Source organism: Motacilla alba, chromosome 2 (genome assembly GCF_015832195.1).
Source record: "Motacilla alba alba isolate MOTALB_02 chromosome 2, Motacilla_alba_V1.0_pri, whole genome shotgun sequence".
Taxonomy (NCBI): Eukaryota; Metazoa; Chordata; class Aves; order Passeriformes; family Motacillidae; genus Motacilla; species Motacilla alba.
Window position 1 is genome coordinate 126,816,066 of NC_052017.1, and position 15,692 is coordinate 126,831,757.

The 15,692-nt window shown below is 39.6% G+C and overlaps 1 protein-coding gene across 1 annotated transcript in view; it reads left to right on the plus strand.

Moving 5' to 3' along the window:
* The window catches only part of NECAB1 (N-terminal EF-hand calcium binding protein 1), a 38,932-nt gene extending 24,949 nt beyond the window's left edge, over positions 1-13,983 (plus strand). The window contains exons 6-11 of the mRNA XM_038129003.1: positions 1,758-1,834; positions 6,027-6,080; positions 7,497-7,609; positions 9,605-9,682; positions 10,675-10,766; positions 13,617-13,983. Of these exons, the coding sequence (XP_037984931.1) occupies positions 1,758-1,834; positions 6,027-6,080; positions 7,497-7,609; positions 9,605-9,682; positions 10,675-10,766; positions 13,617-13,645 (443 nt within the window). The 3' untranslated portion in view covers positions 13,646-13,983. The remainder of the gene's footprint in view (positions 1-1,757; positions 1,835-6,026; positions 6,081-7,496; positions 7,610-9,604; positions 9,683-10,674; positions 10,767-13,616) is intronic.
* Positions 13,984-15,692: the final 1,709 nt, after the last annotated feature.

The window sequence follows — 15,692 nt, forward strand, 5'->3', positions numbered from 1 at the left end:
TGCTGACCTCTTCCTTTCAAACCCTCTGCTGAGGACCTTTCTGTCACTCACATTCATGACTCACTCCCTGCCACTCGCCAAATGATGCTGTTCTTTGAGAGCAGTGATGCAGGATGCTGTTTGGTCTCTTGTGAATTTGTGTTCCTAACAAGGAAGGTCACAGAGCCTTGTAGCTGCACTCCTAATTCAGAAGGAGCCCAAACAAATGCAAGCTCTACCAAATCCACTTACTGTATTGGTGTAATCTTAAAGAGCTAAAATTTTCCTCCACAGCTCTACTAATAGCTGACAGCTGTCTACTTTCCTACATGAGGTTTGTGTTTGTCTTGGCACTTGGTCTTCCTGCTTACTGCCAGCTGCCCACATGCACAGTAGCACTGTGGTGTGTGTATGCACCCGAGGCTCAGGCCAACATTTCTCCAGCCTACGTACCTGTTCAGGCAAAGCCACACCCTGCCTTCTCTACAGACCACAGCTGTGGTGTGTTCTCAGCATTAGGATTTCTTTCTTTGGTCAAAACATATGCAAGTGACACAAGAACTCTCAGCTGGGAAATGAGAAGGTTGATGAATGTGGATAACAAGAGCATTTATTGAAGAATCTTCAATTTCTGATAAGTAACTTTCCTCTCTCCTTAAAGTAATCATTTATGTACACATTTACATGGTGGGTGATGTCAGAAACTTCTTTAATAATGCAAATATATGTTTCCTTGAGTATTGTCCTTTTCATTTGGCAGACAGTTTTCATGAGACTTTAGCAAAGGAAAACTTTCCAGAGACATTAGAGGGACTCATAGAATCACAGAATATCCTGAGTTGGAAGTGACTTATAAGGATCATCAAAGTCCAACTCCAGGCCCTGTATACTGCCATCCCCAAGAATCACACCATGTGCCTGAGAGCATTGTCCAAATGCTTCTTGAACTCTTGGTACTGTGACCACTTTCCTGGGGAGCCTGTTCCAGTGCCCAGCCACCCTCTGGGTGAAGAACCTTTTCTTGATATCCAACTTAATTCTCCCCTGACACAGGTTGATGCCATTCCTTTGGGTCCTGTCACTTGTCACTCTCACCAGAGAGAAGAGATGGGTACCCATCTCTCCTCTTCCCCTCACAAGGAAGTTGCAGACTGCCATGAGGTCTCTCCTCAGTCTCCTCTTCTCCAAACTGAATGAGCTAAGTGACCTCAGCTGCTCCTTGTATGGCTTCCCCTCAAAACCCTTCACTACCTTCATAGCCCTGATGCTTGTGCCTGTCTAGAGCAGTATGGTCTAGCTCCAGCCTTGCTGTATGACATCAGATTGGGTTGGATGGGGCACTAAGCAATCTGATCTAGTGGAAAGTTCCCTGCCTGTGGCAGGGGAGTTAAAATTCATCAATCTTTGTAGTCCCTTCCAACACAAACCATGCTGATTATATGATCAGGTCACTGCACAGAGAGGGAAATACCTGCAGTGAAGATGGAGAACTTTCTTCTGTTACCAGCATGGTTTGAAAAGCACTGGCATTAATCTAGAATGTAGTTTTCTTTCTGTATTGGATTTCTATTGCATCTTAAACAGAAAGAAAATCATTCATAGAGTCAAATCATGCTTTCCTTTAGTTTCACCTCAATGAACATTGAACTAGTTGCAGCACAATCTTTGAAAAGCTAAAAAATTTGCAGGTTAATTTTTTTTTATAAAATACAGGAATACACTATCTACCAGCAACTTAGCAACATTTAATAAATGTTTATTTTTTATCTTTTTCAAAGGTTGGATTGAGGAAGACAGCCAGTGGGTGATCCAGATAAACAGACTCCAGAAGCTAATTGATAGACTAGAAAAGAAGGTGTGTGTGCTTTTTCACCTGTTTCTTCTTTCAATTTCAGTAAAGCAATCCTCAAACCAGAAATGTTTTCAATGCCCTAGTTACAAGATTACCTAAGAGAGCTAACACTCATTAAATGCCTTTATTTTTCTTCTACCTTCCTCTTTCCTATTCATGACATTGTTTTTCCATGCTTCTCTTTCTCCCTCCCATCACCACAGATTGAACTTTTCATAAAGATGTGAAAAATTGTATTATTCTATGATTGGAGGATGTTCATTTATTCAGTAGTGCTTTTTTGGGGGAGCATGCTACAACCTTCCTCTTTCAGGATCTGGTATTTTCCTCTTCCTCTCTAAACTTTCCCATGAAAGCTTGACAGAAAGTTTTGTTTTCTCTTTTCCCATCAGAGAATACTCATTTATAAAGATTAAACCACTTTCCTTGTCAGTACAGTTCAACCAAAGTCTGATGCAAATCTTTTTTGGAGCTGTCTGCAGCAGCCCCCAGAGCCCAGAAACCACCTGTGGTTCCCACACCAAAGCAGAGCCCTCCAGGAGTCTGACAAATCACCCATCTGATCAACTATGCCAGGGCTTCCCAGTGCTTGTAAAATCCTGAACCACATCTATCAGTACAGAAAATGTCTATTCTTCTTCATTATTATTCAGATTTGATTGCTACTCTGGTGTTCAAAAGTTGTCTTATAATCCACGTGTGATGAATTCTTTTCTCTTTTTTTTTTTTTTTTTTTTTTTTTTTTTTTTTTTTTTGTTGTTGTTGTTGTTGTTGTTTGAGAAGAAAGAACAGCAGAGGAAAAAGTAAGGTTATAAATTCCTGACTTGTTCTCTGCATTAAATTTCCCTATTTAAGGACAGACAATGTCAGACACACACTAGGGGAGTGGCTGAATTCAGTGGATTTTGAGACCCCAGGGTGTTTCTTCCTCCTTGTACGCTAGAGATTTTGGGTTGAAGTGCTCTCAGACCCAGAAGTAGGTCCAGTCCCAGTTCAGCTGATGCTGTTCCTCCCCATAGGTCAGTGTTCAGCAGCAGTGAGACTGTGCCTGCACTCCAAAGACATTGGCATGGGTCTCTTCAGCAGCCCACACACAGGCAGCACTCACAGGGACATGAAACAGTCTGATCCTGTTCTTTCTTTCTAGCTGATTGGGATATTCCCCTGTGAATATTGTCACCATAGTATTTGTGGCTGGACCCATACCCCTTACCCAGGCACTGGCTCAGACCTTGGGTCAAGGCAGAAAAATGTCTCCTGTTATTCAACCACTAATCCAGCTTAAGTTCAGTAGCAAGTTACACACACAGAACATAGTTAAGTAAGGGTTTTAACAAAAAAAAAAAAAAAAAATGGTGGTGACTTGGCACAGGCCTCAGCAAGAGAAGCATACTGACCTTTCTCTGCCATTCCTCCCAAATGAAAAACTGCCCCTAATTATCTTTCCCCTTTGGTCCCAGTTTGGTATTTCTGTTATCTCAGCCTAATTACTGATTAGCTGCATGTGGCCACCCCCAGCACTTCTGGCCTTGCTCCAAAAGGAGCCCGGTATTCCCTTTGGTTATCCCTGCAGTCTGACATTCTGTCTCGCATCACTTCTCCTTAACCAGCTGTGAAATGTGGCCATTCCTTGTGGCACTGTCCATGATTTCTGTCAGCTTCTCACTGTGCTCCTTGCCATGCTCTGCAGCTCCTCGTGGTCTGCTCAGTGCAGTCAGCTCTGGCCAGGGAATACCCGTGAGCCTCTGTCCAACCGCTTCCTCCCGGAGGTCATTTCTGCATCTTGGAAAGGCAATTACACAGCAGTTGCCACATTAATGACATTTTAGTAGCAACTTGATCTTTTTCTGAATAGATACAAATTGGATTTTGAAATATCGAAGTCCACCATGAAAGGTAAGTCTGGTTTTTCTCCCCACTCAGCTATGGAAACAGCAGGTCACTGCCCTGCCACAGTTGCCACCTGACATGGACTGATGCCAAAAGAAAACATTTTAAAGAATGTTGCTTAAAAAAAGAAATAAACCTGGCTTTCAGCAATAATGCAGTGCAAATGTTACAGAAAGCAGCCAAACATTTTGTGGTAAATAAAGTTATAACAAGGACATTATAAAATGATCAAATTTCCTACAGACAAATGACAGAGAACCTGAGTCTGGAAAGGAGATCTGTGCCAAAGGGAAGCAGTGGCAGGGCATAGACCTCCCATACTTATCTCCTTGTCAATATAAAACTTGATTAATAAAAGATAGCAATTACATAACTCTAATTTTTCCAGTACATAACCTGTCTATATTCACCTTTGCCTAACTTTGCATCTGCTTGAATTTGTGTCTCACAGCCATGTCTGATTGTGAGATGCATTAAATACCAGCTGCCTGTCAGACTAAAACCCCTCTTTTTGACTTTGCCCTGAAAAAGATAAGAAAGGATTGCACAATCATGTTAAAAGGCAATTTCAGAAGCCACCACTTCTCAGCTGAGGTGAGGTAGGATTGCAAAGGCATTTTAAAGCCTTTGAGCTGCATCCATTTTTATTTCCAGGCTGCGTGGTACTGGGCTGGCAGGACCTCTGTTCTGCACTGGGCTACTTCAATTAGGCTCAAGAGCCAAGCCACCCAGTGCACGAGCCCTCTGTCCACACAGATGGGGACAGTGTGCCACTGCTCACACGCTCAGGTCACCCAGGCTGGCCGTGCACACCCACCCCATCTGTGCAGCCACACTCTGCCTGCTGACGTAACGTTACTGAAAAACTACCAGAGATTATTTCTAATTCCTAGAGGGGGCTAGCACTTTATGAATCAATGTTCCTACTGTAAAGCTACCTGGTGAGGGGTAATTTAGTGTTGTCTAAGTAGTCTTCTGCTGTGTTCTGTCAAAGGGGAATTTGATGACAAATCACTCCTATAATTTGTGTATTTCCACTCAAGTTATAAATTTACACATACTGGCAAAGAAAACAATTATTTTCTTGCTATGTTTAGAGAAACTTTGCAGTACTTCCTTGAGTCATTCCTTTCCTCTCTTTTACCATATGTTTCCTGAGGAAAAAAAAAAAAAAAGGCAGTGAAAGTGAACTTTCACTTCAGGAATACACATTTTTCCCTCAGTTTTTTTTATCCAAAGTGTCTGCGCTGACAATAAAGCTGGCTGTCTTTCCCTTCCCACACACATTTCATGACTTCAACTACACAGCAGCTTCTGAATTCTTCACTCCTGCCTTGCTCTGCCACCTGCTGCTGGTGGAGCTCCTCTGCTCATTTGAATTCTACCTGCACATCTCTTGTTGGCTTTTCAGCGAGTACAGCCTCTGTGCTGGCAGAACAGCTGCTACCTGAGGTTAATCAATCCTCACCCACGCTGGGAGTGGAAGAAGATTTTTCTCTTTGTTGCACAAGAACTGTGTTCAGTGAGATGTGAAGCACCGCTAACAGAGCATGTTTTACTCCAGCTGCTTATTGCAAATCAATCTGCTTTTTTTTTTTTCATCAGGCACATGGATATTGTTCAGAACAACAAAATAACCCAGGCACTGGGTTAGGAGGTACTGCATGTGGTTGGCAAGTAAAGAATGATTTTGTGTGTGCTACTGGTTGGTGTTTGTGTGAATCACTGATTCCTGAAGGGCACATCCATTTTGGGTACCAGGTGTACTCACAGACACATCTCTTTGCTGCTGCCCAGCCCATTCTCACAGCAAGGGCTGAACATAGGTTCAGAGACTTGACTTGGACCATCATGCACATCTCTTTCAATGCTACCACAGATTCCCTGCAAGGAAGTTTCTTCTGTGCAAAGTTTCATGATTGCACAGTAGTAGCAGATAGTTCATTTCAAATCATCATTCTTGCTCATCTCCACAGTCCATGAGACAATTTGAGAGGATGTCTGTCTTTTCTCAATTAAATCCAACATACATTTGGGAACAAGCAGATTTTTTTAAAATGAAAAATCACCTGCCAAGCACCATAAATAAAACTTTACAAGACAGCCTGGGCTGGAATTAACCACTGAGGCATGCAAGATCTTGTAAAACTTGTGTTTGACTTAGAACTAATAAAGAAGGGATTTCACTTCTTGAGGTAGAATAGAATCTATTTATTGAATAGATTGTTAAAGAATGTAAGAGTGGAATACAGCTATAGTATTGACTCTTCTTACAATTTCTATTTTCTTTTTAATTGCCTCAAAGGACCTAAAGCTTGAGCCACTTGAAGAGGAAGTTTTGGAAGAAAATGCAAGATCTGTAAGTACTGTTCAAGATAAAGATTTTGACATTTTATTTTAAACAGCAGGCAGTGAGAACACACCTGGTCTCTTGTTGAAAAATAATTTAAAAAATCTTTATCCTCACTTTTTCCAGTGATAATAATCCATTTTAGTTAGCAGAATACATTGTGCAAAAAACAACAGAACAAAATTTAGAAGATGTGAGCAAAACTTTTATATGAACTTTATTCATTGTTTTTAAAGGATGGAGTGAGCCAAAACCTTAACACACATAAGGAGAGAAATTAATAAGATTTATCAAATTTGGCAGCATTGTTTATGGGGTGGTAGCTTCTCTGCTCCAAATGCTGCATTCATGCTTTAACCATTGTTGTATAGCCTCCCTCCCTCCCAAAACTGCTATAGGAAATCTTATGAGGTAAAATGGAAGAGTATCTTATGCTCATTGCAATCTACAAAACCAAAATTGTGACCAGAAATAAACTTACTGTTAAACAAGTTTATGAATTTAGCATTCCTAAATTCATGAACCTAACTATCATTCATTTGAACCTAGCAAAATGAAAATCAAATACACATAAAAATAATTTTATCACAGGAGTTACATTAATTTTTTTTAAATGAGATTATGCAGTATTGCTACACAGACTGCTTACAATCCATGATATAACAGTATTCATGATCAAGGCAGAAACAAGTCAAAAACCTGCATGAGAAATTACATTGTACTCCTTAAGAAGCACATAGTGCTGCTTTAAATGTTCCATTAGTAAACTTGACAAGCTTCAGTAGATTAATCAATAAATAAACTACTTGAAAGAGCTAAATTATAATTGTTTTAATTCGGGGGTAGATAGGTCTTCTGCACTGCTGACTGCTTCCATAGTCCTGTTTATAAAGACTGTTCATTTTCCTGCAGAGTTACTGAGGGAAGACCCCCTCTCTATTCATCACTTAATGTGGGCTATCTTAGGCATCTCAGTCACGTGAGGGGCAGGGCTCTAAAAGGTGAAAACTATAAAAGCACCTTAACAAAAGCAACAATGCATCCAGTGCAGGTTGTGGGGATATTCTCTTATCCCAAACCTCACACCTGCTGGCACACAGATTCATCCAAGGAAACACATTGACTTTATTACTGAATATCTCGAAGACCAACCTTTGCTATGCCCTCTTCTGAAAAGACTCTCTCCTCCAGAGTTAGAACAACAGTCTGAAGTGGACACTCATGCCTAGACAAAAAAGCCGTGCTTGAGCATTTCTACTTCTCCACTCCAGATCACTAAAACAGGGACTGCAAACTTCAAGGGAACTTTTGTTTGTTTTCTTCTATGATTGTGGTTTTATTGTTTCATGACAGACTTTTCTGAGTTCAAAGTACAAGGAATTCAGAGGAAGCTGTGGCAGTAATATTGTCATGGTTTTGTATCAGCACATAATGATGGTTCAGCACCAAATGGCTGTGAAAGAAGAAAAAGTGGAGGAATTCTGTCTTGCTCTGAAGCAGTACCTGGAATCTGCTTCTGCTCAAGGTGGCTGCTTGCAGTAAGTACAGGGTTTTTGTCCTTGGGCTGAAGGAAGAAGTGTAGGCTTTTTTCTTTAGTAACTCAGATTATTTATGAAGAGAGAATTTATGACACCTTTCTTGGTGGGTTATGTGTGTGTGTAAGACAAAGCTTCTTAAAGACACCTAGAAGGAGATGTGAGAATGTTCAGATTTTAGGTACTATCACAAAATGACTGTACATCATCCCAAAGATGCTAAACAATCTTTTCAGACTTGTTAGCTCTGCAGGTCATCAATTCATGATTTCTGGAAGCTCCTAGGCTGACATTCTTTATTGGAAAACTCATCTGCCATCCTTCATTTATGCTCACCTGGAAAAGGAGCAACTTATCAACTTGTTCACCAGTTCTCTGCTTGGAAGCTTTCAGAATCTTCCCTTTAGGCTGTCATTGTAAAATTTTAATTCGTAATAAAGAATTGGAAAAATTAAAAAGCAAAATGTTCAAAGAAACTGTGTTTTTGCTTTGCACATTTTAGAATTGATAAAACATTAGAGCTGGGTTAAGAATAAATTTTAGTGGCTTACCACTGTACTTAATTTCTGAATGTAACATAGTGGAAAGATGTACTATCATACATACTACAGACTATTATGAAAAAGATTGTTTTGTAATGTGTACACAGCACAGAATCTTCCCATCTAGTCAAGGGCTTCAAAGACTACCTATCACATCCCTAATTTATGAGTCTTGTTGCTATGAGATTATCACAATTAGGATTTTATCAGTAGTGTTCACATAGACCAGAAAAATTAAGCTGGAAGAAGAGTGATCTTTCTGCCATGGTTCACTTGTAAAGGCAGACTTTTTTATGAGGAAAATAAAATTCTCCTGTTGGCCAAGAGATGGAAAAAAACCCCAATAAGAAATCCTCCCTGCCTCCTCCCAGAAATGAACATCCAGCGAAACACTGCAGTGACTGCAGATTTGTCAGGGACGAGAGATGACATGACTTCAGAATGCAAGTTAGCAAATGGTAGCAGAAAGTTCCTTTCTTTCCCAAGTTTACAGGCATTTGTTAAGTCTGTAATGCCACGTAACGGATGGGTTTTGCTGTAGCTAGAATTAACAGTGACTTGTTTTTTCCAACACCTTTTGATATTTTGGCCATTTTACCATGCACTTTCACATGTAGCAGGAGAAAACCAATGAATCACAAAACATCGCTGACTACATTATGAAGCATAAGCTGAGATCAGTTTTCAAGCACATCATTAGGGAGGTCAGCAATCTCACACTTGGGCACATGGAAAAATCTGTGTATATATACTTTCTGTGCTATTTCTCTTAACACCAGTTTGAGTACCCAAATGAATAAGTACCCTACATACTATAAAGCTTTTATGCTCAGGATAATAAGCAGGATGATTCTGTGTAGAGATCAACAGATATCCTGTGGGTCATTTTTCACTCCTGAGAAACTGTTACTTGAATAACTTAAGAAGAAGTAACTAGCACGGAAAATATTATTTTGAAAGCATATCTGTAGCAGAGGTCAGCCTATATGGCTTTTTACTCCATATTATGTATATTTCATTTACTCCATTTGCTTTCAAAGCACCTACATTCTATGACACTTGGATGCATCTCTCATACAAAAGGATAACTTCTGCTTATTAGATGATCTTCCCTGAAGAGCTGTTTGATTAATTTTCTGTTTAGCATTTGTTTAGATAAATTACACTTATGGAGCAATATGAAAAATGAGTTTCATAAAACTATTACATAATAAAAATAAATATACAAGGGTTTTTCTTTTTAAAAGCTCAGATAATTTGAAGTGCATGATCGCTATGATCACTCATTTGTTAAGTTTATTAATTGGGTTGGTATTGGGTTTGGTTTTCTTGTTTTGTTCTGTGGGTTTTTTTTCAAAAATCACTGCATTTGTTCCTACTGATAAGAAATTAGGAATAGAATTTTTATGTCCAATAATTTTGTTTCATTAAATTAGTTCTATTGTGAAATTTTTAGTGTTTCCATACAGAAGCTTCCAAGTGACTTCCACTTCATTGTTTATGAGTTCTGGGAAAACAGCAATGCCTGGAATAGGTAAGTATCAGGACTTTGGTAGCTTTCTTTTTTTTTTTTTGTTTTGAAGGTTAGAAATCAATTGTGTGGAAAGACTGAATATAAATTACTTTAAATACTGCTAACTGATCTTTTGCTAAATACATCACAATTGATACTTCAGAACAATACTTTATTGCTAAAGACCTGAATATACTGAAACATTAATAAAAATTCCAGAAAGACAATGGTGATTATTCAAAGAAGAAAGAGTCTGAAAGTGAGTACATAAAGATATAGCATTAGCTGGATATTAGTTCATCAGAGACAGAAACTAGGAAGACAGCAATAGCACCAGTTTCACAATAAAGAAGAAGAAGAAACAAAAAGACACAATTATTGAAACAGATGATGTGCCAGCCCGCAGCACACATCAGTGGTTATGGGGAGCTCTCCCAAAACTTCCACATCACAGGAACCCATCCAACAGACCCCCAGAGTGTCTGTTTTGGGCCTAAAATAGAAATTATTAAACATCCTAGCAGCTGAATTCTAGCCTCTGGCAGGCAGATGACTAAGGAATTGAGTAGAGACAAAAGGATTGTCCTTATCTGCATTTAGTTACAACACTCAGACACACCAGCCCTATGATCCTAAATCTGTAGAGAGAGACTGTTCTTGGGGAGATGGAGAAGTCTCTTGCAGCTTTGTTGCTTTCCTTTCAAACAAAACCCCAGTTTTACTGGGTTTGCTATCACAAAGACTCGGGAACACTGGTAACACATGTCAACACTGTACTGGGTCACAATCTAGAGATGAGCATCAGACTGACAGCGAGCTGCACAGAAGAAAACCTGGGTTTAATATATCTGCAGGCACTTCATAGCTTATCTGGTCTCCTCTCCCACTATCGCTGTAAGTTTTTAAGCACAGAATCTCTGTACAGCATTAACTGTAAAATTTCTTATGCTCATTTAAAAAATTGAGCCCCTTTAAAAAAACCCGTTACATTTTTATTTTTTACAATTATTTAGCCACCTTCAAATGAATTACAGCAAGGCATTCCAGAGAAGTAATGTGGATTTCTCGGAAACGCCAGAGCTCATCACAACAATGCTAGTCCCTGGTAAATATCAACTCTTCACTTTTTTTTTTGTTTGTTTGTTGTGTGTGAGTGGTTCTATTAGTGTGTTCCATATGCAAGACCCACGCTTAATATCACCCTTTTTCAGATCTTCTTTGATAAAGTATAGAGAAGAAAAGGACTCCAAATGTTTCTGTTTTAACCACATAAATATAAAATGCATCAGCAAGGAGAAGACCCACAGTGCTTTATTTTACATAGTGCGAAGTAACACTGACATACACTATTTAGGAAATATTTAGAATAAACAATACTATTTGTGAATGGTAAAATAGATCCCATTTGAGATTTTCAAGGAAAAAAAATGCTTTGTGATTAAGACTTCAATTTATTCCTACTTACATTGACTGAAGGGAGCTTTATTTACCAATAATTGATATTCCCTAACCAACTTGTTGTACACAATTCCTGCTATGTTAAAAAAAAAAAGCAAGGTGGTAAAGATTGCAAATTATTATTCATAATACAAACCAATGAGCATGTAACATCTTTCTCCTAGAAATAAGAGTTAAAAGACACAGTGCAGGTGCAGGATGAAGCAAAGAAAGCATCAGTCCCATATTTAAAGGGAGAGAACAGTAATTTTTTTTTAATTTTAGGGAACCCAAATCTGTTACAATGAAGCCCTAATTTCCTATATGTCTGAGTACAGACTAAATTTAAAATAATAAAACCCCACTTAGTAGAAAAATAAATGTAGTCCTGTACCTGGGGTTTGTCCTTAAAAGAAACCAGCCAAGACATCTTCAGACCTCATGAGCCTGATGTGGACACAAAATTATATGCCAGGGATTCCTGCAGAATCAGGAAATTGAAATTAATGAACCAAGTATCTCTGTAAATCTTGTATCTTACTGGGATGTTGCTGAATTTAAGACAAACTTGATTGTAGGAAAAAAAGAAGCCTTTTTCCAAAATCCTTTGTGTCTAAGAGACAGCAGTGTTCCAGGGTAGTTTACTCATGGGTAAAGTACAATTAACATAAAACAAAATGTAAACATAATTTTTAAGTGCGTAAATATGGAAGTGTCTGAAATTGGATTCCAAGTACTCATTAAAGCATTTACTCTGCCTGCTAAGAAGGATTTCAGTCTGCAGCACTCTGTCCTGGCAGACAGTTACCATAGAAACAGCATTTCTCACTGTGCACTCCTTGCTGGGGTTGGGGGGTGGGGGGGGGGGGGCAATGGGAATTAATGCTTTCACAGTTCTTTGTACAATTTTAGACATTACCTGTGACTTAGAAATATGTGCAATGATTTGAATTCTGTTTCATGGAAAGAGCTTCCCACAAGTGATCTATACAAATCATGTTTGTGTTTGAAAGACAGCAAATGATCTTGAAGTAAAAAACGATGGCTGCAATCCCACCAGTACACTTTACTAAAGAATTTTAGACACCATAAAGTGATATCACTGCAAAATCAGAAGGAAAAAAACCCTAAACCTGTCTGCAATTAGAACACAGATAGGCTCTGTTCTAAAAACAAATTTACCCTAGCTGAGAAACTTCCAGACTTCTTTTACACATCTGGGTAGATAAGAACTGAATCAATCGCAAATTTTGACCTGAATCTGATTAATTCAAAGTTTACAACCTGTAAGTCTTTACCAATTAACTAAAATTAGTGAGGATGCACTTATGTGGCCAAGAATGATTCAGGGAAGACAAGTTTTCGAGACTGTTTGATCCAGTATTTTCCCGAAGAAAATTAATTTAAGAGGAACCACATGCTATTATAACCACTCATACACCTGTTAACTCACCCAGTTGCTTCAGCCAATCTACCAGGGTGGCATGAGGCACTCCGTTCACATTCAGTGAATGTCTCATTTCTATGCAAGATCTGGACTTGAGTACTCTAGAGACCCTTTGGGCAAAGAAAACAAGGGAAACCATTGAACATTTATAACACTATAACCCATGAAATAAATAGCTAAATTGGCATTTTTGGAGGCTGAAACATCCACTGATGTTTCAAAGACTACTAGATTCATAGCCTGAATTCAGGTAGGACTCTTGAGTATTTTCTCATCATTTTTCTTCATGAATAATAATTTTCATTAAAACAGCATTAATGGGACCATTTATGGATACATACATAAACACTAAGTTCTGCTAATGAATTTGGGTAGTGTGACACCTATGTAGCCTAGAACACCCCTTTATTAAGGGCACTTGGCATCTCAGATACAGTCCCTTTCCTTCCTTCCCATCTCTCTCCATAAATCCTGTGGTTCCTCTCTGCATAAGGTTCCATTTCAAAAGGGCAAAGGCTAGAGATTGTGGGAAAGAAATACAAATTGGTTTCAACCCAGCACTGCCTATAATCTGGTGATTACAGAACTTTTTATGGAAATGACATTTTGCAAGTCCATCAGTTCTCTTGAGGACAAAAAGTTATTAATTCCTAGAGTTGTATAAAAATCCCATCAGATTTGAATAATGCCACCAGGAAAGCAAGTCATTAAAGCTAACAAACACTCACACAGTGCTTGGCTTAAAAACTGACACACACAGCAGCACAGAACTGAGGATTTATTTGGTTTGCTGTCAAGGTGCTCAATTCTATGCAGCTGCACCTATGACACATTAATGTTTCTTTGGATGTTCTCAAAAAGGGATATAACTATTGCGATTAAGCCACCTTCCCACCACTTAAACTCAGCTCTCCCAGTATTCTGAGTATTTTTTCTCACCAGTATTAGCTGCCTATATAAATGAACATTTAATTATATACGTTATAGGTATTTTATTTAGATTTTTTTACCAGAGGTCAGAAGAGAAATGCAATTTATGCTAAAAAATAAATAAACTCTGCTCTCTTTCAGCATCATGGTGGGTCCTCAATAACAACTAGAAGCTGTGGTTCCAAGTAATGTTAATGTTGTATTGTCTTTCATTACACTAGCATTCATATTGCAGTGTACAGGTAAAATTATGATATGATAACATTTGTTATTATGGATGGGATCTTTTCCCATTTATCCATTCTAAAATCTGGAAAACTGTGCATTTATTTCCTTTTCTTCTTGTGACTAGTTCAGTGAAATTATGCATTCTAAAAACTGCAGTAAGACAACTATGATAAACTATTTATTTCTGTGACAGTCCAAACTGTCACAGAAAAGTATGTCTTGAATGTATGACTAAATATTTGTGAAAAGTTCTATTACAGCATTAATAAACAACCATTACTTACTGCTGCTGTGGTCTCCTTTTACAAAAACAAGAAGTATGAACCTGAACACACATTTTCATACATGTCTGCAGAGAAGCCGTAAGTCATTCATGAAAAGAATAAGCATAGGGAAAATGCTTTGTGCTAATACAGAACTTCCCCCAGGATATTTTCTGCTCACCACAAGACAAGGCAGCACTATCTTCTCTTAACAGACTCATAGCCCTTACCGTCCCAAGAGAAAACATATCTGCCTATCTCTTGTCACTACAGATCCCCAGACTGAACACTGCACAACCTCTACGTCCTGACAACTCAGAAAATATTTTCTTTAGATCTCTGGCAGGTCACTGCAAAATCATTAGAGAAACAGCAGTTACAGCATAAATAGCCATATAAACCTCAAGCTTGTTTGGAGGTTGGTTTCAGCAGGGGGCAGGGCTGCTGTATACCCTTGACCGATGCACAGCACCATCTCCATGGGGAAGATCAGCCTCTTCAACCAGAGTGCGGCTTTGGTAGGGATGCACATGGAGCAGTGAGGAGGAAGCGGACACCCACCAGGCCAGCTGGGTCAGCTCAATCAACCTGGTCATCAGTGGGGTGACAGAGGTGGCAGCCAGACTGCCCTCATATCCAGGGGTCTGGGGGTCCTGCTTGACTGAATATGAGCCAGCAGTGCCCTGGCAGCCAGGAGGGCCAACCCTGTCCTGGGGGGTACTAGGCACAGCATCGCCAGCTGGGCAAGGGAGGGGATTGTCCCACTTTGCACTGCGGCAGCCTCTCCTCAAGTGCTGGGAGCAGTTTTGGGCACAACAATATAAAAGAGACATAAAGCTATTTAAGAGTGTTTGAAGGAGGGCCATGAGGATCATAAAGGGCCTACAGGCGTAGCCATACAAGGAATGGCTGAGGTCACTTGGTTGGTTCAGCCTGGAGGAGACTGAGGGGAGACCTCATTGCAGTCTGCAATTTCCTCATGAGGAGAAGAAAAGAAGCAGGCACTGGTCCCTTCTCTCTGGTGACCAGTGACAGGACCCAAGGAAATGCCGTCAAGTTGTATGAGGGGTGACTGAGGTAAGGCATTAAGAAAAGGCTCTTTACCCAGAGGGTGGAGGAACACTGGCAGTGGTCACAGCACCAAGCCTGACAGAGTTCAAGGAGCATTTGAACAATGCTCTCAGGCACATGGTATGAGTCTAAGTGTATCCTGTCCACGGCCAGGAGCTGGACTCAGTGATCCTTGTGGTTTCCTTCCAGCTGAGGATATTCTGTGACGCTGCAAGACCTGGAAGTAGCAATACCTGATTCCCTAGCAAGTCATGGTGTTGTCGCCTGCATCTGAGGTGTGCCCTCGAGCCCAAGAATGGTCAAGCATCCACTGTAACCCCACACGTCCACAGCAGGTTGACAAGTTCTGCATGCTACATGACCACTGTCTCCATCCGTTTAGCAGTCTAAGGTTACTAACAGTACCCAAAAAGAAACTTAAAAGCCATGTTCAATAAAATACCGTCTTGTTTAGTTTTATTTCTTCTCAACAAAAAAGTTACCATATGTAATTGAAAAGGGGGAATTCCAACTACAAACAAGCAGTCTTCATTGCAGTAAGGTCCTGTATTCCAGAAATCACAGCAAGGTCTGAGCTCAAGATTAAGGCATCATGATTAAGTTCCTATTTTATCTGTAGAGTTCTAAGGCGAGTTATTTGCCTCAACAAAGGCAT